The 26,291-nt window shown below is 34.9% G+C and overlaps 1 protein-coding gene across 1 annotated transcript in view; it reads left to right on the top strand.

The window, feature by feature from the left end:
• Nucleotides 1-26,291, top strand: part of LOC111147548 (synaptosome associated protein 91) — a 148,688-nt gene that overhangs the window by 69,366 nt on the left and 53,031 nt on the right. The window contains exons 10-14 of the mRNA XM_022503640.1: nucleotides 4,379-4,449; nucleotides 6,553-6,558; nucleotides 9,386-9,413; nucleotides 12,590-12,699; nucleotides 14,747-14,865. Of these exons, the coding sequence (XP_022359348.1) occupies nucleotides 4,379-4,449; nucleotides 6,553-6,558; nucleotides 9,386-9,413; nucleotides 12,590-12,699; nucleotides 14,747-14,865 (334 nt within the window). The remainder of the gene's footprint in view (nucleotides 1-4,378; nucleotides 4,450-6,552; nucleotides 6,559-9,385; nucleotides 9,414-12,589; nucleotides 12,700-14,746; nucleotides 14,866-26,291) is intronic.

The following is a 26,291-nucleotide window of genomic DNA, read 5'->3' as shown; positions in this document are numbered from 1 at the left end:
TGTTTTTTTTTTTTTTTTTTTTTTTTTTTTTTTTTTAGAAAATTGTAGTATGTCCTTGAAAGAAGGACTCACATACTTGGGTTTAATTTTGAATGTTACTATAATATTCATTATAATTTATAGATTCTCCTTCCCTGAAGAAGCAGTTGAGAGATATACTATTTAGTGGTGTACGTTGTGTTATCACAACTTGGGGAACAGAAATCCTATCCTTAAGGTAAAATCTTGCTCTGCGTATTCTGTGATATTCATTATAATCTAATATCATTCTTTTCTCTGCTTTTCTTTTATGACCTTAAGAGTCACATAAACTTCCCTGTAAACATTTATTTTAAAACTACCTCCTTGTACTCACACAAAAAATCTCTAGTTCATTTCTCAGTGTCTATTTAAAATACCAGTACAAGAGTATTTTGTGCTTTGAAATTTCTTAATAAGTAACCAAATTCTGATTTCTGTTGGGATTGTGAGTGACAGAACTAAACACTCTCCCTAATTCTTATTTAGAGCCTCTACCACAGGTCTGGTGGAGACTTCTCATTAAACTGGCAACTTAGACCCACTATGGTAGTATGATCAGGTCTGAGCTGGAATGTGAGCTGTTCTAGGGTTAGTCCTTTAGACAGTGTTGGACCAGGATTAATCTGGAGATGGGTCAGAGACACCTGGTTGTGTGGACTCAGTTTAATGCCTTTGAGATTAGAACCTAATCTCTGCTCTCTGCCAGGTCCTCTGTGGCCACCACGGCCACTGAATCTAGCTGTGGCAATGAACCAAAATATCCAGCATGGATGAGGGTTAATGAGGAGATGGAGACTGGGAGGCTACCTAGCATCTGGGAATAAGAATAGTCTGCTTGTAACTGGAAAAAAAGATTAGACTTCCTCTTGCAGCAAGGCCGAGAAGAGGAATTTAACAGATATCATTTTGGTTGGAAAATGCACAATATAAATGCCAGCGTGGTCATTGGTAGCCCTCTTTAAACAATTGTGCGTATCATATCATCATGATTGCATTTAAATTATGAACATCGGTGAATCTTTATTAAGTCATTCAGAAGTGCTGTATTGTATAAGAAGTGGAATATGATATCAAAATTGAAATATTTCTCAGCACTTACAAATGCTTCAAAATTTTGAACGATCCTTTTGTTGCTTTTTTTTTTCTGTTCCATTTTAATGATGCTTTAGAATCTAAAGCATGTGAATTGTAGATGGATGCTTCCTTTTGGATCCTGGCTCACAGTCAGCTTTGAATTTGTTCCAGGATAAAGATTTTCAAAATACCATTTCCTGTTTGGCGTGTGTGTGTGTGTGCGCGCGCGCGAGTGTATGTGCACGCACACATTCAATTTAAAATATCTCCTTTTATGAAAAACATCTTAGGTTTTGATGTTAGGAATTCTGGTTGATCTGAAAACTACAGGTAAAGAAAAGTGTTTTTTAAAAAAAACCTGTACCACTGATGAATCAGTTACCTATTAGCTTCCACAGAATGACTCTTGATCCTTGGGTTGGTTTTCCATCCAACTGGTCTATTGACTTGGGTATTTTTAAAAATAAGCAATTAAAGACCCTGCTAATTATAGTTTGTTCCTTTAAGTTCCTTTTATAACAGCAGGGACATTCTTAAAGTTTTGCTCATTGGAAATTTGAAACAATTTTTGCTTATTTGTCTACTACATTCCAAGATAGACTCAGTGCTATAGAGTTAGGAGGCAGCCAGTATTCCTACTTTTGTGCACATTACTATCAAAATAGGGTTTTCCCCCCTCCAAAGCATTTAAGGAATTTATTTCTATTAGATTTCACATGTCCATATAAGAAATATAAATGATGAAACTTTTTTTTCAAGATTTTATTTATTTATTTGACAGACAAAGATCACAAGTAGGCAGAGAGGCAGGCAGAGAGAGAGGAGGAAGCAGGCTCCCTGCCGAGCAGAGAGCCCAATGTGGGGCTCTATCCCAGGACCCTGGGATCATGACCTGAGCCAAAGGCAGAGGCTTTAACCCACTGAGCCACCCAGGCGCCCTGATGAAACATTTTTAAATCTTTAAGATAAAATGCTCCAAACTTAATTTTACGTGCAATTCATCACAAAATAACTCCCCTTAAAGATGAAAGTCAGTTTTGTATTCTGTGCTCGTGGTAAGATTTTTTTCAACAATTGTTAATTTTTGTGACTGCTACTTTATTTTAAACTTTTCATCCACAAATTATTAAGAAACCTTGCAAAAAGAATGAAATTGCAAACTGCCTTTCTGGTTTTGGGTTTATTTGTTAAGATAACTAAGGAAGTTTATAAGAGAAAACACCACCTCCTTTTTTTGTTATCTCAAATTATTGTGTTTTGTGACTTTAAGTAGCATTTATCCTTTTAAACAGTATTAACACAGAATCACATTTTCTTTACATTGCATTTAACATTTAGAGGACCTGAGTCTTGTAACCAGAGAGAGGTTCTGTGGCTTGATATTTTTTTTTTCACTATGATCCCAGTGGAAAAAAAAAAAAGATATAGGAACATTTTGAAGTTATATGTCCAGGCTTCCTAAGTTCCATTGCTATGACAATTATAGTAATTATTATTATTATTATGACAATTAGCATGATAATTTTGAGGTTATTGGGAATTAATTCACCTAAAAAATGTGCAGCCTTTTCTGTTTTCTTGCTTTTAAGAATACAGTGTATATTCCATTTATTCAATGAATACATCTTTATATTGTATTATTTGTTCTATGGAGCAAAATTTTCCTTATCTCTTAAAATTTTATTTTTTTATAACTTAGAGGTATACTCTTAGTTGCAATTTATTGGACTGTGTTGAGTAAGTCTATTTTCACCTGAGTTATATTTTTTAAATTCTAATTTGTATAACTTTCTAAATTTTTTATATCCCCCATAATCATTACTTTTTCTACTCTATAGGCCATAACTTTTTAGATAATTCTCATAGGGCTGATTCTTTCTACCCTACGTCCATCACTTTTAGCAAGTTAAAATTTTTGTTCACTTAATTGGGGAGGGTATGTGCTATGGTGAGTGTGCTATGAAGTGTGTAAACCTGGCGATTCACAGACCTGTACCCCTGGGGATAAAAATACATTATATGTTTATTAAAAAATAAATTAAAAATTAAAAAAAGAAATGATAATCAAAAAAATTTTTGTTCACTTAATAATTTATAATACATAATTACATATATAATAATCACATAATTGTTAAGATGGTTCATGAATCTATTCGTGAAGTGAAAAAAGATACTAAATATCCTGAACTTTTAAAATTAAAAATTCTTAATAAGAATTTTCAAATTCTACTTGATTTTGTCATTATAGGTACCATGTAAAATGTACAGTTATATGAATTTCCTTGAATTCTGTGAGCTATTTTAGCAATTAGCATAAAGGTCTTCAAAATTAATTTCATATTAATTTGAAGGATAATTATTAGAATTAAATGTGTCTATAAATGTGCTTAAATATTTTCATTCATGGAGTACTGTTCTCTGAATGCTTACACTGCTGTTAAGGTCTAATTTAGGTTAAAATTATTTAAACATAACATTAAGTTTCTAATGCTTGAGGAATAGTGGGGATGGAATATATCTATGAACTTATTATTTCTCTTTCTAATATGCAGTAAAATGCCGTCACTTTGTATTGCCTGAAATGTTAATATAAGAACAAACATTCAGGTCCCTTTTAGTAAAAGAGTTGAACTACATTAAATCTTCTAATACACAGTAGTTTAACATTAACACATTTGCTGAAGTATTTACTTTATTATGTATATAAATCAAATAGCTCAGTAATAAGAAAATCTTAATTGTTGTTGACTATCAAAGATGTATCCTTTTCTCCACAACTATCATTTACACCGCCCCCAACTTTTATTTACTATAGTAACAATTTTTCCTAACATTTAAGTCAAGTGTAGATAAGTAAGATTTTACTGTACTTTCAGACTTCTGTAAGTTTGTATTTAGGCACTTGTATTTTTTTACTTGGATACAAATACCCATTCCCTTTTCCTTTTTCGTGTGGTCTTGTGGAAACATACAGTGGACTCGATTTGAATTTACTGCATATAAGTAATGTCACAGAAAAAGTCTATCCAATGTAATCCGTACACTGAAACCACGCTGTAGCACCACTGGCTGCGCGGTAGAGTTAACTGCATGTAAGACGGACCTGTCTGAGATTCCATGGGATTTAAATATTTAAGTGCCAACAGAACCTGGAATGCAATCACCTCACATCTGTAGTGGGGTCCACCCACAGAACTCCACCACGCAAAGTTACAGTGATGTTCCAGTGTACTTACTTTGAAAGAAAACAATGCAGACATTTATTTTTACTTTCTTATTGTAGGCTCCCAGCAGTCTTATGGAGACCCTTGAACAGCATCTAAATACATTAGAAGGAAAGAAACCCGGAAACAAGTACGCATTAGTTGTATAATTCTAAATAAGATGAAAAAAATGCTGTAGTCGTTCTTTGTAAGAATGAGATGTATCATGGTACCACTTTTACTCCTACAGTTTTAGGGTATGCTTTATTGTAATTCTTCCAGGTTCCCTCAAAAATCCCGTCTGATTAACCTAGGACAGTGTGACCCCATGTAGAGGCAATCTGTCTGCAGGCTAATGCAGCACATTAGTAGTTCGTACTTAGGTTCCCTGAACTTCCTGATGTATATACTTTCCCTTACAGGGGATTGACAATATGCCGAAAAAGAGTTGTTCATGTTAAAAATTGAGGCTGTTATCATTGGGCATGAGTAAAACAAGCACAGTTTCACAGGTAGCCTTGAACATTCTGTTACATTACGGACCCTGTTGTGAAAAAAGCCAAGCCCGCAAATAGAGTTTTCTGCGTTTTAGACACTTCCCACTTGAAACATTCAGCATGGCATGCTGCTGGTATTTTGCTCAGGATCTTTTTTATATAGTGAATATCAATCAATCAGCAATAAGTGCAGTTTTACTGGATTGGCATACCTTTGCTCTTGGGCACATACATCTTTTTACTGTTTTTCTTCATTGCATGCAAAAATGTGCAGGTTCCATTTCTTTTCTTCTCTCTGGCAAGTATCAGACTTGTCTCTTCATAGGACCCAGTGCTTTCCAGTCTTTGTGCCTTGCTCAAAGATTATAAATCTGCTAGTCTTGGATGCTTACCCTCCTTGTCTGTGTGTGTGTGAATCTTACCCATCCTGGGAGGGCTATCTCAGTAAGCCTTCCTTAATCATGCGCTGCATGTGTTGTGGACATTTTCCCCCCACATATGCGGTTTAGATAGATTTTCTGATTCTGAAGTTTAAGGACAATTTTATATTTCATTATCTCCACCTGTAACTGTCCCTACAGAGTCAGTTTGAAATTTGTCTGTTGGTCGCAGCTTTATGCTTGTTTCATTTCCGTTGACAGCAGAAGTTAACAGAAACAACCTATGAACTGATCATTGCAGGGCTGTATGCTGACGCTCGATTTTGCCTGTGATAACAGCCATCAAAATGCATGTTGCATTTTGATTTTCATTTTTCTTCTCTCTCAGCATTTGCCCAGAATCTATTCATGTCCTGATGTTACTTATTGCTTGTTGTTTCATTAGCTAAGTGTCATTTCTGTCTTCTTTTCCAAGTTAGTATAAAAATTATTGATTGTTTTAAATTTTCGACGACGGACAACACTGTAGGAAACTGTCGGGCAGTTATGGTGGAACTGTTTGGTATGATGCATGACAGGACCTCCCAGGGGCTCTGTTAAGATTGTTACCACAGTGCAAGTACAAGGTCTACCCCTCCTTCATTGTGGCCATGCATGGTCAGACTTTTATAGACAGATTGATGCCAACTAAAAAGACATGAGAGTGCATTAAGAGACACAGGAGTGAGTGCATTAAGATGCCCACTTCCAGGGATTACTGGGGCTACTCAGTATTGGAGTATCTAAGAAGCCAAAGGAGTTGTGTAGGATTTAAGCAAAAGGAGCCAGGAAGCCTAAGAAATGTCCCTGCTCCTATGGTGGAAGGATCTTTCGTGAAGGAAAGATGTATATCCTCAGGACTTAAAGCCTCTCCCTTGGCAAGGCAATGCAGAATGCTTGGTGAAGAGTCAGCTTTTCTGTATTCTTGTCCCTTCGGAGTCCCCCGCACCCTGCAGTTTCCCCGTGGTACATCTGCCAGTACTGTGGTCACCAGAAAAAGCCACCTTCCAGGGTGAATTTCATGAGCCCTAATTTCAAGTCTGCATTCGCCCCCTTGTGGCTGCTGGAAGCTATCTTTGGAAAACAGCTTTGTACACATAGTTACATTTCTAAGGGTAGGGAAATAGAAATCCAGTGATCTTGTTTTGAATTACCTTTGATCATAATGTTTCTCTCTCCTTTAAAATCATTTTATGCTTGTCATTTTTCTTTTCTGAATTGGCTTAGACCACATACGAACTTGTCTTTTGCTTATTCCCTATTTTTAAATTAAATGAACTATATATAGTAGTTAACTGTGTTCTTCTTTGTATGTTTGTGCTTACCTGGGAACTTAAGTGAAGGGTGAGTACTACATTGAGTGACTTTTTACATTTGGTTATTACTAAAAATGCAAAAAGCACTCTTAAGACTTCACATTTGGTATTTAGAACATTTAAAACTGATTCCTGTCCATTTTTTACACATCTGTGTTTTTTCATCATACTTTTTTGTCTAGCAAGGTGACTGGCATAAATGGTTTTACTTTATTTTGGTCTTCTCAAATCAAGACTAACAATCTCACTTAGGCGTATATCCATTCTTCTTAGATTTTTGAAAAAAGGTTTTTTTATTTGATTAGTAAACAGAAGATGTTCCCATGGCATATGGCAGAAGTGCCAAAGACAATGTTACAAAGAAAATTAAAGTTGTTTGTCTTTAAGAAGCAGTATAAAGTGATTCTAATCTCTGAGACAATGAAGTGTTTTCAAATGTCTGCTATAAAAATATGCATACTCTTTACATTTAATGGCTTTTATTCACTGGTACTCATTTTTGAAGTTTTATGCAAATACTGTGTGATATATTTGTATACTGTGTGTTTCTGTGATTCCATAGAACAAAAGAGAAATTGATTTCATTTTACATGTGGGTTTACTAAGTGCTGAGGGTGCAGGAAACCTTATAAGTCGATTGTAATTAAAATTATTTGGATGACATAGATAGGTTTTTCACATCTGTGTTTTGTCTTTTTGTTTGTCTTCTGGCTAGCATTTATAGCCAAAATTATGTAGAGATTATTGATGTGGATAAGACATAAAAAATTCCCTCTTTTGATGACTTACTGTTAACATCCTGGAAATAAACCTTGACATTTTCTATGTTCATCATAAAAACCCACAGATTTATTTGTAGCATTTCACAGAATTTGGAATAGGACTACATGGGTCATCCATTCTCTTTTAAAATTATATTTGTGCTTTATTCTTCCCAGCTCAGTTCAGTATGTACTAGATTTCTCTTGTTGAAATCATTAAAATAAGTATTAATTTTTACTAAGTGTCATTATCTATATATATAAATATTGTAGCATTTCTTATAAAGGGTGAATGACCCATGGTAGGGTAGTAGGGTGGTAAATCAATGAAGAAAGAGGTAAAAGGAAGAGAGGAACACACGTGCCACGCCCATCTGAATTCGTATCAGGACAAGCTGGAATGTGAAACGAGCATCACAGGGCATCATTGAGGCTCTGGGCATCAATACAGACTCAGACTAGAGTCCTAAATCCACCATTAAAGAATGCTAAGTCTTGAGCAAACTATTTACTTCTGTGAGCCTCGAGCCTTCAGATTTCAATCAGTGATTAATGATGCTTTTTAAGGCTATGGCCCCATAGGGAGTGCATACCTTTGGTTCTGACCACTTAGATGAAATCATGGCGAAGTCTAGATGTGGGCCATAAGAACAGAGGTCTTTCATCCTGACAGTTTAGTTTCACACAAAATAATTTTTAAGACTTTTGGTTCATTTTTTATACAAAGAGTCATGCATTCTTATTCTAAAATTCAAATAATACAGAAATACCAGTGCCTGCAAAATGCCAGGTACTGTGTAAAGGGCTGGATTCCCTTTCTTCAAAGAATTTACCCTGTAGTGGAAAAGACAGATAACTAAACAGAGAAATAAGATACAATGTGGTAAGTGGGATGGTGATTGGACAGAGACAGATTTTCATTTATTTGCTTAGTCCATGGGGTAACTACAAGTGTCATTTAGTAAAGGTGCTCATATAGGAGCTTGGCAAACGATTTTGTGTCAGTTATGATATTTGTACTTAGGTTTGAGGATGATAATTTTTAATAGCAGGTATTTACAAATAAGGTTGAACATAAAAAGTATTAATGTGAAGTATATTATTAAATCTGTTTTGCTACACTCAATAAAACAAAAATTCATGATATTGTACAAAATGTCAGTTACTAAATCTCTGCTAATTTTTTTGGCTAGTGCTTTTTGTGTTGTTTTCTCTGTAGATGAATAGAAAGCCATCCCCGCCATGCTCTAAGACTCTGACAGTAGGCTTCCTATCAAAATATTTTTTCTTTATTTTATTTTATCATTAATTTATTTTTCACCAACCTGGGTTGGTAAAACGTAAGCTGTTTAGGTAGTCGTTTCTGAAACCCTTTGTTAGAAATGATGTACAGGTCAGTGCTAGCAATAATCTCACTTAAAAAAAAAAAATTTACTCCTTTCCAATTTTTCCTCACTCCCTTAGAAACAAGCATTGAGGTTACTGTTCTTTTTCAAGCTCCCACCAGTTCTAACAGGATAATGGGAATATTTTCCATAATAGCTTTCATTGCAGCCATGAAGATAACAAACCAGGAGTATACATGTGGAAGTTGAGATACATTTCAGGCACACGGCTCATAAGGATTTTTAAAATTCCAGTGTTCTTTTAATGCATCACAATTATGATTAAATGAATCACAGTGTACCTTAATGACTTTTCTAACTTTTAAAAGTAATGAACCAGAGGGTTTTTTTTTTTTTTTTAATTCTGTAAAGCTTTATTTTCCCCAAGTCTGGACAACATTTTTGAAATTCTAATTTTTGTTGGATGTAGGCAATAATGATCAACTCAAAAAATTGAGTTACTAGAAATAGAGAAAAAAAACTTGGTTTTAAGAACTGGTAGTAACTAGAAATTAACTGAATGGAAAACATTGGAAAAGGATGTCATAATTGAGCGAAGGATAAATTATTTTTTTAAAAAATAGTTTATCCATTGCTAAAACATCTGTGTGTAAACCAGTTAATGCTTGTCCAGGTGATATCAAACTTAAATGCTTCTACAAATGTATCCATGTATATTTGGTTTTGATTTTTCTTGTTTGCCTTTTAGATCTGGTGCTCCCTCTCCGTTAAGTAAGGTAAGTTGGCTGTTTGTTTTGTTTTGACCATTTTAGGAATTTTTAAGTGTACAGTTCAGTGGCATTACATACATTCATTTTGTTGTACAACCATCACTATTGTCCATTTCCGGAACTTTGTCATCAAAACTGGAACTCTGCACCCTTTCAACACTAATTCCACATGCTTCTCCTCAGCCCTAGGCAACCACCATTCTACTTTATGACTCCATGAATTTGACTACTCTAGTTACCTCAAATAAGTGGAATCATACAGTGTCTGGCCTTTTTTGACTGGTTTATTTTACTTAATGTAATATCTTGGGGGATTTATTTTTGCTGTAGCATATGTCAGAATTTCCTTCCTTTTTAAGTCTGAATAATATTTCATTGTATGGGGGTGCGTGGGTGGCTCAGTCGGTTAAGCGTCTGCCTTTGGTGCAACTCATGATTCCAGGGTCCTGGGATCGAGTCCCACACTGGGCTCCTTGCTCAGCGGGGAGTCTACTGCTCCCTCTCACTTTGCCCCTCCCCATCTCTCTCTCTCCCTCTCTCTCTCTCTCAGTCTCAAATAAATAGATAAAATCTTTAAAAGAAAAACATTCCATTGTATGTATACATACATTTACTTCTTCCATCCGTCAGTTGGCCACTTGGGTTGTCTTCACCTGTTGGCTGTTGTAAATAATGCTGTTGTGTGAACATTGGTATATAAATACCTGTTTGAGTTCCTGCTTTCAGTTTTTCAGGTATCTACTCAAAAGTGGAATTTCTGGGTCTTATGGTAATTTTATTTTTAATTATTTGAGGAACGGAAAGGTAAATTTTGTGTATTCTACTTTATATTAGTTTCTCTAGTCTAGTATAGCAATGTCTACATAGTCCTCTATTTAGACTGAGTTTTTTTTTTTAAGTAGGAGAAATTTTCATACATTTATATTACAACTGAAAACAAACTAGTTACAAAGAACATACATATTCTAAATCCCAGCCCTGTGAGATAGAACACATAATTTTATATGTGTTTGAATGATAAAGAAGTCAGTTGTGGTTGAGTGTCTTTCTGCAAGCTTACCTTTTAGACACTCCACTGTCATAATTTTAATAACTCTTTCTCCTCCCTCTTTTTTTAATCATACTAAAGGACAGGATTGGATTATGATTATCAGTGACAATAGTACTTATTTCCCTAGATCTGTAGCTCACATTTGCCATCGTATTTTTCAGAGAAAAATGTAATGAATGTGCTCTTTCCTCTATGATAAATTTCCATTCTGTTTGCTGTTATTACAGACATGAAGGATGTCATTATGACGGCTCTGGTGGTTCCCAGATACCCTGTACTGTGTCAGTATCTGGCTGGCTGCCTAAGATTCCCTCCAGCAGCTCAAGCCAACAAAAACCTTCCTGATGATTCTAATGTAAAACCGGGCTTAAAGTCATTATGTCTACATGAAAAATTCCAATGTACGACTGCAGAATAGAGTGTGGTAAAAATTAATGGCATCATTGGGGATGGTCTGTTTCTACATTTTGGCCAAATCGAATTTTATTGACATTTTCTTTTTGTAATAACAGGATTCTTCTGGTTCTCTTTCCTAGCTCTCTCATTTCTTCAGGGCTTATTGTTACAGAGCAGTTTTTAGTGAGCCTTTGAAGACCTTCATTTTACATTTATGTTGGTAACTTCATTGTTGGTTTTAAGTTCTCAGTGGTATCTTCATAAACATTACTTTCTAAGCTTATTTACATGTATTGGTTTGAAAAAACCCACAGATTTCTTTTAGAAGAGTTGTCAGTGTACACAGTGGAGAACATACAAATTAAATTTGTTTGGTCCTTTCTATTCCCTAGATGATCTTTCATAATCCATTCAAAAATTTGGAATTTTTGGTAAAGAGAAAGGCTTGAGTAGACATTTTCTGAGCAGCAGTATCCATACTGCTCATGAGTTGCTAAATGCTTAACATTTGTACATCTATTGAATTTTGACTTCTTGGTTCTCGGACAAGGAGATACTAGACAAATACTACTTAAGTCTGAAAACCTCTCACTATAATCTCCTCAGTCCTTTTTCTTAATTTATACTTTTTGAAACTTTAAGTTTGGTCTCTTTGAAATTAGGTGTCTCTTTTTTTTTTTTTAAGATTTTATTTATTTATTTGACAGACAGAGATCACAAGTAGGCAGAGAGGCAGGCAGAAAGAGAGGAGGAAGCAGGTTCTCCGCTGAGCAGGGAGCCCGATGTGGGGCTCAATCTCAGGACCCTGGGATCATAACCTGAGCCAAAGGCAGAGGCTTTAACCCACTGAGCCACCCAGGCGCCCCTAGGTGTCTCTTTATAGCAGTGTTTGATAGCCTTTGATTGGTCTTAGTCTTCATGTTTTCTTGCTGTTTATCACATTTTCATTCACAGTAAGTATCAGTGGACTAGTTTGAGATGCCCCTTTAATCTTTCTCTTGTAAATACATGGAGAATTAAATATACCACATAAAGGGAAGGAATTAGAATAGTTACCTCAACAAAAATCTTAATTTTTAATATATTAACTGACTATTAAGTTCTCTTTTAAAAAATAAACCAGTACAGGACAATAAATGTTAGATTTTATTTCAGTTTTAAAATTTTATCTATGTCGTATTAGTGATAGAATATAGTCATGATACCCTTAAACTGTCAGTAACCTGAGTCTTATTTATAAATTGTTCTCTGCCATCTGTGAACTATTTCGAAAGTTTGATTTCCAGAACTTAAAGACACTTGAGAAGATGTTATGTGAATTCTGGTTAGGATGCAAAGGAAAAAGAATGGCCTTGGTTTTATAGTGGTTATTCTGATTGATAATTGTCTTCATTTTTAGCAGCTGATAAGATCTTTCCTGCTAATTTTATGTTTAGGAAATACCAGTTAGCCTTGATGTAAACTACATAAGTGGAAGTCATTGCAATGTTAAGCCAAATATTTTAAACATAATTTTATATAACTTGCATTTAACTTTTAAAATTTGAAAACTGTATTGTCCAATATTGATTATTTATTATAGTTCTCCACTTCAAATTTTCTTGAGTTTTTTTCCTCCCACAAGGAGTTACCAAAAAATGGCTGCAAATGTCAGAGGTCTGCAAAGTGGCGGTCCTGTTGCTGTGTCCTTTAGATTCGCATTTGACTAGAGTGTGTTGTGCATCTTCACTTTCAGTCTTCTCCAGCCACAACTGTTACGTCTCCTAATTCTACACCAGCTAAAACTATTGATACATCCCCACCGGTTGATTTATTTGCAACTGCGTCTGCGGCTGTCCCTGTCAGGTTAGTTAATGAGTATGCACTGAGCTGTTTATTAGTATTTTGATTAGCCTTTTGTTTTATTTTTTATGTACTGAACCCAGATATTTTCACAAAATGAAAGCTAGTCCTAATAGCATATGCTAGTTTGGGCTATATTTAGGTTCACATTTTCTATAGTTCCCTAGGCCTGTATTCTCAAAGCATCAGAAAGACCTAAGCTGTAGAAATGATCTTCTTGCTCCCACATTTAGGAAAGGAGGTAGAAGAATAGTACACACACTTCAGAGTCTTCTGAAGTTGTGAAGATGTGGAAAATGATTTCAGAATTTAGCTTCTTGTGTGAAATTCAAAGAGTGTCTTAAGGCACTTTAAAAAAAAAAAAAAAAGAAAAAACTTTGTAGCTCTAGGCCCGTTAGCTGGTGCCTATGAGGAACTCTTGACACTGGTGATAGGAAGGGAACATGGGGATCTTCCTAATCAGCTTTTATAGCACCTAAAGGCCAGAAGAGTAGTGAGAAAGTGGAGACACTGTGTGTTGGGTAAAATCTCAGGGCTGCCTCAGATGAAACCCCAACTCAAAGTGGTTTCCTCAGATAATAATTTTAGGTCGCCTTTTGTTTGGTTCTTTTGTCTTGAGAGGATGTATCTGTGACTGATTATGAATGCCCTGTATTTGGAGACCTGAATTTTGAACTGAGCAATAAATCCATGTCGTACCCATATTAACTATGTGTGTTACCCTTACTTGCTTAATTCTGCTTTTTGTAATCACAAATTTGATAAACCAAGTCCTTTTTGCCTCTATACTAAGATAAATTGTTTCTTCTAAAAGCTTTGATTCAGGTCTTAATCATGTTTCCCTATCCTGGCTCTTAGACCGTTGTGTTTATGAAAAGGAAATCAGAACTAAGCTGTTGCAGGTGGTTTGAAATTTTTTAAAAAATGGATTTTTTAAGATCTAATTTACCTTTAGAAAGGAAAAGCTGAAATTGCTATTTATGAAGAAAAGTGGGGAATCTGGCATCCCGGTGGCTTGGTACATGGTCTGGTAATCTGCAGGTCAGTGTTTCAAACCTGAGTGAAACACCTGGGGCCATATTAAAATAAAGATTCTTATATAGAAGATAGGAATAAACCCAAAATTCTGTACTTCTAACAGTGTCTCAGGATGTTACTAGTTTGAAGACCACACTTTGAATAGCAGAGCTCTAGGCTCCTCCTTGGAACTTCTGTAGATGGAGGAGCTTTGAAAAACACAGCCCTATCTGAATGAGAATAAAAAATACAGAAGTATTTTAGGTGAGTCCTCTTTTAGGCAAACTTGATATGTTATAGTTTAACTTAGAAAAAAAAGGTTTATTAGTGATTATTCATTTTAGTATTCTTTGCTTTATAAATAAATTCTTAAGGCAAGAATTTTTTTCCATACAAAATTTTTAGAAAATAGAGAAAAGGGAAAGATTACCCCTAAATCTCTTACTCTAATACCTTTAATATTTGGAATATGCTTCCTTTTATCACAGTCCTCCTAACCAGCACTTCAGCTGCTGCTCAGTGGACATTAACATATTTATTAAAATAATTAACATATTTTATTTTTTTAAAAAACCCTTAATTTGAGGAATTTTGGTTTTCCCCCTTAATTTCTGGCTTATTTGTTGAGTGGCCCAGTGCTTGAAGAATGGTTTACCTATGTTATTGTGTAGAGAACAGAAGTTGGCAAACTATGGCCTATGGGTGAAACTAGCCCACTGTCTGTTTTTATAAATAAAGTTTTATTGGAACAAAGTCACGTTCATTTGTTCATATTTCATGCTATACTGGCAGAGTCAAATAGTGATAGATGATCTAGCCCACAAACCCAAAATATTTAGCTTCTGGCCCTTTACACAGTAGTTTGCCAACCCTTGGGATAGAAGAACATATGCTATGCTTTCCAAAATATTATTCTTTTATTGGATTTAAAGTATCCAAAATTTTTAATGCTTTCAGCATCAGTCTTCATTTAAAAACACCTCTACATTATAAAATTCTAAAATCTGATTTTGAAATTGTATTGTCCTTTCAGCACTTCTAAACCATCTAGTGATCTCCTGGACCTCCAGCCAGACTTTTCTTCTGGAGGGGCAGCAGCAGCTGCAGCACCGGCGCCACCCCCACCTTCTGGAGGAGCCACCGCATGGGGAGGTGAGTGAAACGTGACAGCCATGCTATTTTTCTATTCAGTTGTTTTTATTCAGGCTGTTGTTGTTATACTTACCTTCTGGTTATCCAAAATGTTGCTGGAAACTTGGAGAGAAAATGCTAAGAATGGCACCTATTGGTTTAAGTATATACTGAGAGAGAGACAGACACTCTCTCTAGTAGTCATATAGTTTTTATTTTAAGAGTTGAAATGAGGGCAGTATTTTTCTTTGTTATTCTAAAATTCTGATTATTTTTAACAATTGGTCTCTAGAGAGAGTCAGGCATTAGAGGATTAGAGGATTAGGTGTTCCTGTGAACTTCCAAGATTACTCAAAGGCAGCACCTCTAATTTGAGTTGTTCAGGTGTAGCCTCCTTCCTGGATTCCTTTACGCCTAAATTGGTTTTAATTCATATTGTATTTGACTTCAAGCAGTTGAAATCTGGTATATAGTCTTGTTTGTGCTGGAAAAGATCCATACTCAACTAACTGAAAAGAACCACTTTTCTAAGTGCTTGATCCCCATTTTTATTCATGGATCTTGAAAAAATTAAAATTTTATAAGCATTTGATTAAAAAGAAAGTTAAATAATAATATAAAAATAAGTTAATTGTTTTCAATGCTACACTGAGTTGGTTTTAAATACTTTGCCCTATTGTACCAAAATATCAAAATAAATTTTTTTTAACTTTAAAAATGACTAATACAACTATAGAAACAACACAGAGGGAACAACATAAGCAAGGTGGTAGAATAAGAGGTACCCCATCATAACTCCCCATAGCAAAAATAATTTTGGCAGCGATTCATGGACAAAGTGCCTTTTGGGGAGCTTTGGGAACCAGGTAGGAGGTTGTAAAACCCCAATGGAACCTAAGATCAAGGAAGGTTGTTTTGAGAAGGCAGGCCTACATCCAGATGGGAGACTCACCAACCTTGGCCCTAGCTACAGATCTAGAAATACCACCATGCCCCTATGGATGCATTTATAGTCCTGTTTGGCCTTGGTCCTGCCATCAGCAACATTTACCAAGGGACCCAGAAAGAGCCATGTTTGCCCTTGCCTTAGGTAACAGGTCTGCTGACCTTGGTCTTAGCTGTGAATTCTGAAATGGCCTATGACCCAGCTCCAGCCTTTCTCAGTCATGGTCTGGGAACAGTCAGTCCTGCCTGCCCAGGAATCCAGCAACAGACTCCCCTGTCCCTGCCTCCAGAGGCAATCCCACTGACCTTGGTCCTAACTATGGACTTTAAAGCAGCCCTCTGACTTGGTCTCAGCTCCATTCAGCTATGGTCCAGGACAAGACCTGCCTACCCAGCGACCCAGTGAGAGCCACACCTATCCATGCACTTGCTAACCAGCCCACCATCTGTGGCCTCAAAGGCAGACCCTGAAATGGACTCTTATCTCAGTTCTAGCCCTTCTCACCAAGGTCCTGAAGGTCCACCCAGGAATGAGGCAGACCCAAACCCATCCAAGCTCCTGGCAAGAGGCCCGCCAACCGTGGGCATCACAGCATTTCCAGCAGGTAGCCACATGACCCAGCTACAACCCCACTCAGTTGTGATTCTGTTATAATACTCTGGGCAGTGTTATTAGTGCAGAGCAGGTGAAGGTCTTTACCTGCCAAAATGAGTCTTTAAAGACTGGAAGAGCTGCTTACTTCTTCAAACGCACAGACACCAACACAAGACTACATGGATTACAAAAAATCATGGAAACAAACATGACACCACCAAAGGAAGCTCATAATACTCTAATAACTGACACCAAAGATATGGAGATCTATAAATTGCCTGACAAAGAATTCAGCATAGTCATCTTAATGAAGCTCAGTGAGATGCAAGAGAACAGAAATAGACAACAAAACATAGTCAAGAAGACAGTACATGAACAAAATGAAAAGTTTAATAGAAAGATAGAGGCCATTAGAAAGAACTAAACAGAAATCTAGAGCTGCAGAATATAATGACTCAACTGAAAAACTCAATAGAGAGCTTCAACAGCAAACTTAATCAGACAGAATAAAGTATCAGCAAACTCAAAGATAGATCATTAGGAGATACTAATTAGGGGAACAAAATGGGAAAAGAATGAAGAAAGCACATGGGACCTGTGGTTGCTATCAAATGAATGAATATATGCATCAAGGGAATCCCAGAAGGAGAAGACAGAAAAAGAGGAACAGAAAGCTTATTTAAAGAAATAATGACTGAACACTTCCCAAATGGATAGACAGATATGGACATTCATATTTGTGATATTCAAAAGTCCCCAAGCAAGATAATCCAAAGAAGGCACAGTATAACCAAATTGACAAAAGTCAAAGACAAAAAGAAAATCTTGAGAACAGCAAGAGTAAAGCCATTTGTCATATAGATAAGAACCCTGATAAGTCTATCAGCACATTTCTCAGCAGAAACCTTGCCTGCCATGACTAAGTAGGATGATACACTCACAGCACGGAAAGGAAAAATAAAAACTTCAACCAAGAGTACTGTACCCACCAAAGTTGTCCTTCAGAAATGAAAAAATGAAGACTTTCCTCCACAAATAAAAGCTAAGGAAGTTCATCACCACTAGCCATGCCTCATAAGAAATGTTAAAGGAGTTCTTCAAATTAAAACAAAAGCCTATTAAGTACCAACATGAAAACATATGGAAGAATAAAGCTCACTGGTAAAGGTAAGTATAAGGTCAAATTCAGAATACTCTAATACTGTGGTGGTAGTAGGTAAATCACTTTTAACTCTATTATAAAAGTTAAAAGAATTCAAAATAACTAAAGCTACCATAATTTGTTAATATAAACACAATATGTAAAAGTTGTGATATCAGTACATAAAATGTCAGGGGTGGGGAAGAAGACTAGGAGTGTGGACTTTTGGTATATGGTTGAAGTTCTTAGCTTTTTAAAATATACTTTTAAAACTATAAGCTATTTCATACAAGACTCATGATAAACACACACAAAAAGAAACACCTCTACTAGATACTCAAAAGATAAAGAGAAAGGAATCAAAGCATACCACTAAGGAAGATCAACAAGTCACAAAAGAAGACTGAGAGAGGAAGAAAGGAAGAGAGGAAGTACAGAATGGTCAGAAAACAGTAAACAAAATGGCAATAATAAGTCCTTACTCATCAGTAATTACTTTAAATGTAAATACATTAAGTTCCCCAAATCAAAAGACACAGAGTGGTTCAATGAATATTTTAAACAGAAACACAAGATCCAATAATATGCTGCCTATGAGACTCATTTTAACTTTCAGGACACACATAGGTAAAGTGAAGGGATAGAAAAAAGATATTCCATGCAAATGATAATCAAAAGAGAGCAATATTGGCTATACTTTTATCAGACAAAATAGATTTTTGGTCAAAAAACTATCCAAGACACAGAGAAGATCACTATATTATATAATGATAAAAAGATCAACCCATCAAGATGATATAATAATTATAAATATATATATATATACACACACACATACACACACACACACACACTAAACATTGGAACACCTAAATATATAAAATAAATATTAAGAGAACTAAGGGGAGAAATAGCCACACAGTAACAGTAGAGGACTTTTTTATGCCACTTTCAACAATGGATAGATAATCCAGGCAGAAAATCAATAAGGAAACAGAGGACTTGATAACTTTATTCCAAAAGGGTTCAACTGACATATACAGAACATTCCACTCAACACAGAAGAGTAAACATTTTTCTCAAGCACATATGGTACACTCTCCAGGATAGATTGTAAGTTAGGGCACTAAACAAATCTTAGCAAGTTAAAGAAGATTGAAGTCCTATGAAGTATCATTTCCAATCTCAGTGGTATGAAACTAGAAATTAGTAACAAAGGGAAAATTGGAACATTCACAAATATGTGGAGATTAAACAACATACTCCTGACCAACTAATGGGTCAAAGAAAAAATTGAAATGAAATAAGAAAGTATCTTGAAACAAATGAAAATGGCATCATCTGAGTGGCTCAGTCGGTTAAGCATCTGCCTTTGGGGTCCTGGACTCGAGCCCTGCATCAGCCTCCCTGTTCTGTGGGAAGACTGCTTCTCTATCTCCCTCTGCCTGCCGCTCCCCCTGTTTGTGCACTCACTTGCTCTCTCTCTCTCTCTCCCCTACAATAAAGAGATAAAATCATAAAAAAAAAGAAACAGATGAAAATGAAAAAATAACATACCAAAACCTATAAGATGCTGCAAAGCAGCTCTAAGAGGGAAGTTTATAGTGGTAAATGCCTGCATTAAGAAGAAAGATCTCAAATACGCAAGCTAGCTTTATACCTCAAGGAACTAGAAAAAGAACAAACTAATCCCAACATTAACAGAAGGAAAGAAATAATAAAGATTAGACCAGAAATAAATGAAGTAGAAACTAGATAGACAATAGAAAAGATCAGTGAAACTAAGAATTGGTTTTTTTTAAAAAACAAAATGACAAACCTTTAGCTAGACTAAACAAGAAAAAAGGAGCAAAAACTCAAAATTATAAATGAAAGAGGAAATATTACACCTGATATTATAAAAGTTCAAAAGGCCTTAAGAGACTACTATGAATGATTATATGCCATCATATCAATAATCCAGAAAAATGACTAAATACCTAGATACATAGGACTGACTGAGATAGAACCATGAAGAAATAGAAAATCTGAACAGACCCATAATGAGTAAGGAAATTGAAACATGAATCAAAAACTCCCAACAAAGAAAAATATGACCAGATAGCTTCACAAGTGAATTCTACCCAACATTTAAACAAGAATTAATGCCAGTCCTTCTCTAATTCTTCCAAAACATTGAAAAGGAGGAAACACTTCCAAACTCATTTTTGAGGCCTGTAATACCCTCAGACCAAAGTTAGAAAAGGAAATTACAGGCCAATAACCTTGATGAGCAAAAATGCAAAAATGCTTTACAAAATATTAGCAAACCAAATTCCATAATATATTATAAGTATCATACACCATAATCAAGTTGGATTTATCCCTGGGATATAAGGATGATTCAATATATACAAATCAGTAAATATGATATATGGTATTACAGAATAAAGGATAAAAATTGTATGATCTCAGTGTGCCTGGGTGCCTCTGTTGATTAAGCCGCCAACTCTTGATCTTAGCTTAGGTCTTGATCTCAGGGTTGTGAGTTCAAGCCCCTTGTTGGGCTCCACACTGGGCATGGAGTCTCCTTTAAAAAAAAAATCATATGATCTCAATAATCTTATGATCTCAATAGATACGGAAAAAGCACCAACAGATTTTAATCTGTTAAGATTTATCCCTTTTTGATAAAAATTCTTGACAAATTATAAGTAGAGGGAATGTACCTCAGTGTTATAAAGGCCATATATGATCAGCTCACAGCTAACAACAGACTCAATGGTGAAAAGCTGAAACCTTTTTCTCTTAAAATTAGGGACAAGAATGTCCCTCTCCACTTCTATTCAACATAGTACTGGAAGTCTTAGCAAGAGAAATTAGACAAGAAAAAGAAATTAAAGCATCCAAACAGGAAAGGAAGAAGCAAAATTGTCTCTGCAGATGACATACTCTTGTATGTATAAAACCCTGAAGACTCTACCAAAAAGCTGTTAGAATAAATAAATTCAGTAAAGTTGCAAGATACACAATCAACATACAAAAATAAATTGCATTTCTATACACTAGCAACAAATTATCTGAAAAAGTGAGGAAAACAATTTCATTTACAGTGGCATCAAAAGGATATAGGAGTTAATTTATCAAGGACATGAAAGATCTGTACACTGAACTATTAAACATTGATGAGAGAAATTGAAAACACAAAAGTGGTGTTTCTGTATTCCTGTGTTCATGGATTGGAAAAGTTAATACTGTCAAAATGTCCATATTACTTAATCTATACATTCAGTGAAATACCTAGAAAACCTGTAATGACATTTTCCCTTAAATAGAAAAATAAGCCTGTCATTTGTACAAACCACAAAAAACCCCAAGCAGTCAAAGCAATCTTAAGAAGAACAAAACTGAGGACTTCAAATTGCCTGATTTCAAAGTATAGTACAAAGCTATAGTAATCATAATAGTATGATACTGAAATGAAAACAGACACCTTGACCAACAGAACAAAACAGAGAGCACAAAAATAAATCCACATATACACAGTCAACTAACTTTCGACAAGAACACCAACAATACACAACAGGAAAAGGATAGTATCTTTAATAAATGTGTTGGAAAAACTGGATATCCACATGCACAAGAATAATATTGGAAACTTATACCATACACAAAAATGAACTTTAAATGGATTAAAGACTTCAGTATAATACCTGAAGCCATAAGAAAACAGAAAAATCTTTTTAGATGCTGGTCTTAGCAATGAGTTTTTTACATATGACACTAAAGCATAGGCAACAAAAGTAAAAATAAGCAGTAGGACTATGTCAAACTAAAAAACTTCTGCACAGCAAAAGAAACAATAAAATGAAAATGTAGTGTACAGAGTGGAAGAAAATGTTTGCAAACCAAGTACCTAATATGGAGTTAATATTCAAAATATGTAAGGACTCAACTCAATAGCAAAAAACCAAACAACTTGATTTAAAAATGGGCAGAGGACCTGAATAGACATTTTTCCAAAGAAAACATACAGATGGCCAATAGATACATAGAAAGGTGTTAAGTATCACTAATCAGGGAAATGCAAGTCAAACCCATATCATATCTCCCCATACCTGCTGGAATGACTATACCAAAAAGATAAGAGATAACAAGTACTGATGAGGGTATGGAGGAAAGGGAACCCTCTACACTGTTGGTGGGAGTGTATATTGGTACAGCTATTATGGAAAACAGTATAGATAGTCCTCAAAAAATTAAAAATAGAACTACCACATGATTTACTAATTTTACTTCTAATGGATACACACACATACACACACACACGAACACACGTATCAAAGAGATAGCTACCCTCCCATAGTCACTGAAGCTTTATACACAGTAGCCAAGATATGGAAATAACCTAAATGTCTGTCATTGGACAAATAGAGAAGGAAAATGTGTTATATATCAATTCAATGAAATATTATTCAGCCCTAAAAATAAGGAAATCTTCCCATTTGCAGAAGCATGGATGTGAATGTGGAAGACATTATGCTAAGGGAATAAGCCAGACACAGAAAGACAAATACGTAGATCTCACTTGTATGTGGAATCCAAAAAAGCCAAATTCTCAGAGTAGAATGGTGGTTGGCAGAGGATGGAGAGTAAGGCACAGGTTGGAGAGACATTTATCAAAGGGTAGGAATGGTCAGTTGTGAGATGAATAAGTTCTGGTGATCTAATGTACAGCTGATGACTATAGTTGGTAATACTATTGTACACTCGAAATTTGCTGAAAGTAAAGTTTAAGTATTCTCACCACAAAAATAAAGGTAGTAACTAGTAACCGTGCGAGATGATGGTGTGTTAGGTTGATTGTACTAATCATTTCATAAAGTATATGTATGTCAAATCATCACACTGTACACCTCGAATATATACATCAGTAAAACTAAGGTGTGGGGGAAAAACAGCACAGGTGAAAGACATTAACTCACTGATGAGGAAATCAGTAAGATGAAAATGATGGTTCAGAGAACATTTTTTTAACATTTTATTTATTTATTAGAGAGCCAGCGGGCACAAGCTGGGGAGAGTGGCGGAGTGAGAGGGAGAAGCTGACTCCCCACTGAGCAGGGAGCCCGATGCAGGGCTCGATCCTAGAACCCTGGGATCATGTCCTGAGCCGAAGGCAGATGCTTAACCGACTGAGCCACCCAGGTGTCCAGTTCAGAGAACATTTTGAGGAACTTGGTATTTACCCATGTTTGAAAAGGAATGTAAGAATAACTTTAAGTACATTAAGTATAAAATTAGTTAATGTCCAATAGGGCAAAAAAGATGAAATCTTGAAGTTATCTTCTCCCAGACAGAATATTACTTCAATCACTAGTAGACAAGTTCTGTAACTTTTAATATATCATTTTAGAATCAGAATACTTAATTAACGTTTAAATTGCAAAGTCAAATAAAGTTACATTCCCATAGATAATTAAATAATCTTTAGGCGAGCTTGCTAAACAATGTGTCAGGATGACATCAGAATACATGTTATATAATCTCTTGATTTTATTTGCAAGTTATTTTGGCAACAAAATAAATGACAGATAACCAGTCTTACAATATATCTATCTGTAGGATACATACCAGTCCTACAATGCTAATTATAAATATGAGCATTTTAAATATTGGTGTTTTCCACTTTAAATATTTAAATCTCTTATGTTGAAATGTTCTACTCCTAAGCTTATAGCTATCAATTTTTTAAAATAAAATTGCTCTTTCAACTTTACTTAACTTTATTAAATTTCAGTTGTTAAAAGGAAAATATTGCTGCTCAGATTTTATAAGTGCAGTGTTCTGGCTCTCAGACTTTCATTCTGAGCTTCATCTTTCAGAAATATTTGATTATTTCAATTTACTAAGAATGTATTTTCATTACCACAGTGTTCTATAACAATTGTGCTTTCTAGTTCATTTAAAATGCTTCGAATCCATATCTTTAAACCACACATTTTTGGTCATAAATTCATATAAGTGACTTTCAGAGAACTTTTGTAATTTAAAATTTAGTGTTAATTTATAATTTGTGGGGTTATACAAAATTTTTCCAGTTTTATATGAATGTATTGTCTTTAATTCTGTGAACTATTTAAAAATCAGTATACATACTGTAATTTTTAGAACTTATCAAACATTTAATGATTTACTTAGAACTTTAATAAACAGTGAAACTGTAAACCGTCTCTTTTCACCTTATTCTCTGGCATGAAATTGAAGAGTAATTATTCTTCTTTTCTTTGTTTTTTTTTTTTTTTTTAATTTTGTACCAGAAGAATGCCAAGTGAAAAGATAAAGCTAGGTGAAATGTTCTAAAATTGCAGGGAAACATTGTTATTCATTTCTGTCTTCAGGCACTTTTTGCTAAGATACTGTACTGTAAGGAATAAGTTCTAATAACCAGTTTTATCAGAGTATATTTCAGTCTTGTTAGAAATAAGTAACTATTGGTGATTGAAGCATTAACATAGTGGATATAGACGAAAACAGAATACTGTGGTTTTAGTCAGCTCTGTTCAATAGGGACATGCAGTTTATGTCTTGATCAAAAGCAGGATGAGAGGGACTAAAATCCAGCCTGCTTTCTGCAAGTCAAACTGTGAGCCTTTTTCTTCCTTGAGAAAAAGGTGCTTTTCTTTTCCTAATCTGCTGGTGCAGAGGGAACACTTTTTTATACTGTACAAAATACCTGGTAGGCTAGCAGAACCTTGGCTTAGGGCCTGATGGTCACTCTTTGATAGTTAGACATCATTAGTCTACTGTCTCAAGAAAATATCTATAACTGCAGTATTTCATAGTAGTAGAAGTTCAGCCACAGAGAAAAACAGTAATAAATCTTTAATTCTAAGCAGAATAGTAAAAATTATAAGCCTTAAGAAATTGAAGTAAACTTGTGTAATATGAAATCAAGAAACATTTGTTACCTTTGGTCTGCATTTTTCCTATAGATACCCAGTAAGTGGTTGAACATGATGCTAAGTTGTAACAAATATGTTTGGCTCATTATTTCTAAGCAAAAAATAAATAAAATCACTTTCTCAATCTTCTTTGATAAAATCAAACTTCTGTTACTGAAGCGCATTTTAATTTTGTATAACCAAACAATAAACTATAAACCTTAAGACTGTAGACTTATTTGAATATTCTTATCTGACCATAATGCTAGTAAGAGGATTCGTTTTCCAACCACCAAGGGCATTTCAAGTGTTTATTAATTTGTCTTGGGGGTTATGGGTACTGATAAATACTCCCATTTTCAGGTGCATCTTGTAAATGATAGTATTTTTCCTATTGGTATAAAACAACCACGTTTTAGCAAATTCGTATTTTAGTAAACCTAAGTTAAGTAATGCGTATAAGATTTGCATTCTGTGGGCTGATAATGAACATGTTTGACTGAAAGAAGACAGCATTTTTTAAATCCCTGCCTTTGGCCCCATAATGAGTGTGTTTTTCTCTTCATAATAAATTCAGCACAAACAAGTGAGTATGTGTGTTGTATTTCTGTGTATCTTAGAGTGGGAAACAGATGATTTCTTCTTTAAAATGCTTAAGGTGAAATTTCTTTTTTCTGAGAAATACAGAATTTCTGTTAGAGTCTTTTTATAATTAGTTGACCTAGTTATGGTTTTTATTAGAATTAAGAGACCTAATAGAAAATAATTACCAACATCCATTTGAAGGCTCACCATTATCATGCAATCATATGACTCTAATAGTTTCCATGGGGAATATTACCCACAGTACAAGCAATTTTAGTGACCTGTATTACCATTTGCTTGTTAATTAAATCTGGGGGCATATCTGCAGGCTGTTTTGGAAACATGCATGTGTACACACATACACACAAATTTATAGAAGCTTGAAAGTCGGGAGTTCTGTAATGAAAGTTGTAACGACTTAAATGTTAGCTACTGCTATTGTTATTAGCAAGCATTGATATGCTCCAGGTATGGGTGAGCACGTAAATATATTAACACATTCAATCTTTATAATAATCAAGGAAGTTTTGCTTCATATCACTGCAAAATACAGATTTCCGTATTTATCTAGTTGTGGTTTTATTTCCTCAATTACAGTGAATATTTTCAGGTAATTTCCAAAATGCAAAAAAATAACTCTGATTATGTACTACTTGCCAGTGAATTGAATTCTGCTGCTATGGGTTTTGGGGAGGAGTGTTTTGTATAGTTTAATATTTTATAAAAAAGTGGTAGCTTTTGTGAAGTGTGTAAGCCTGACGATTCACAGACCTGAACCCCTGGGGCAAATAATACATTATACGTTAATTTAAAAAAATAAATTTAAAAAAAAGTGGTAGCTTTGAGAATAATAACTGTTCTCATCATCCTAATGTATGCCTTTCTTTAATAGCAGGGGAAATTTTGCATAAAGCAAAAAATAACAAATTATATTTCTTCCAGAAAATTGGGATTTTTAGAGACTAACACCTGTAGCAAAAGCTTTCAACATCGGTTATGCACCAGTATTTTTAATTGTCGTACATTTCCCTGGGAAATTTTCATTTCCATCTTTCGTCATACTGCAGCAAGTCTTATAACCCTCCATCTGAATAAAACACTAGTCAAAAACATGGAACAAGTATTTTAATCCTTTATACTTTTTAAAAATATTTCTATTTCTCTCTCCTAATAGTCGTAAATAGTCTTCTTCTTTATCACTTACCAAATATACAAAATAAATTTCCCACTCCCTGTCCCAGACAATAACAAGTCTGGA

This window comes from Enhydra lutris, unplaced genomic scaffold, assembly GCF_002288905.1.
Source record: "Enhydra lutris kenyoni isolate GAN:26980312 unplaced genomic scaffold, ASM228890v2 scaffoldscaffold17, whole genome shotgun sequence".
Classification (NCBI taxonomy): domain Eukaryota; kingdom Metazoa; phylum Chordata; class Mammalia; order Carnivora; family Mustelidae; genus Enhydra; species Enhydra lutris.
The sequence above is the reverse complement of the archived record's forward strand: the minus strand, read 5'-3'. Positions and strand labels throughout refer to the sequence as shown.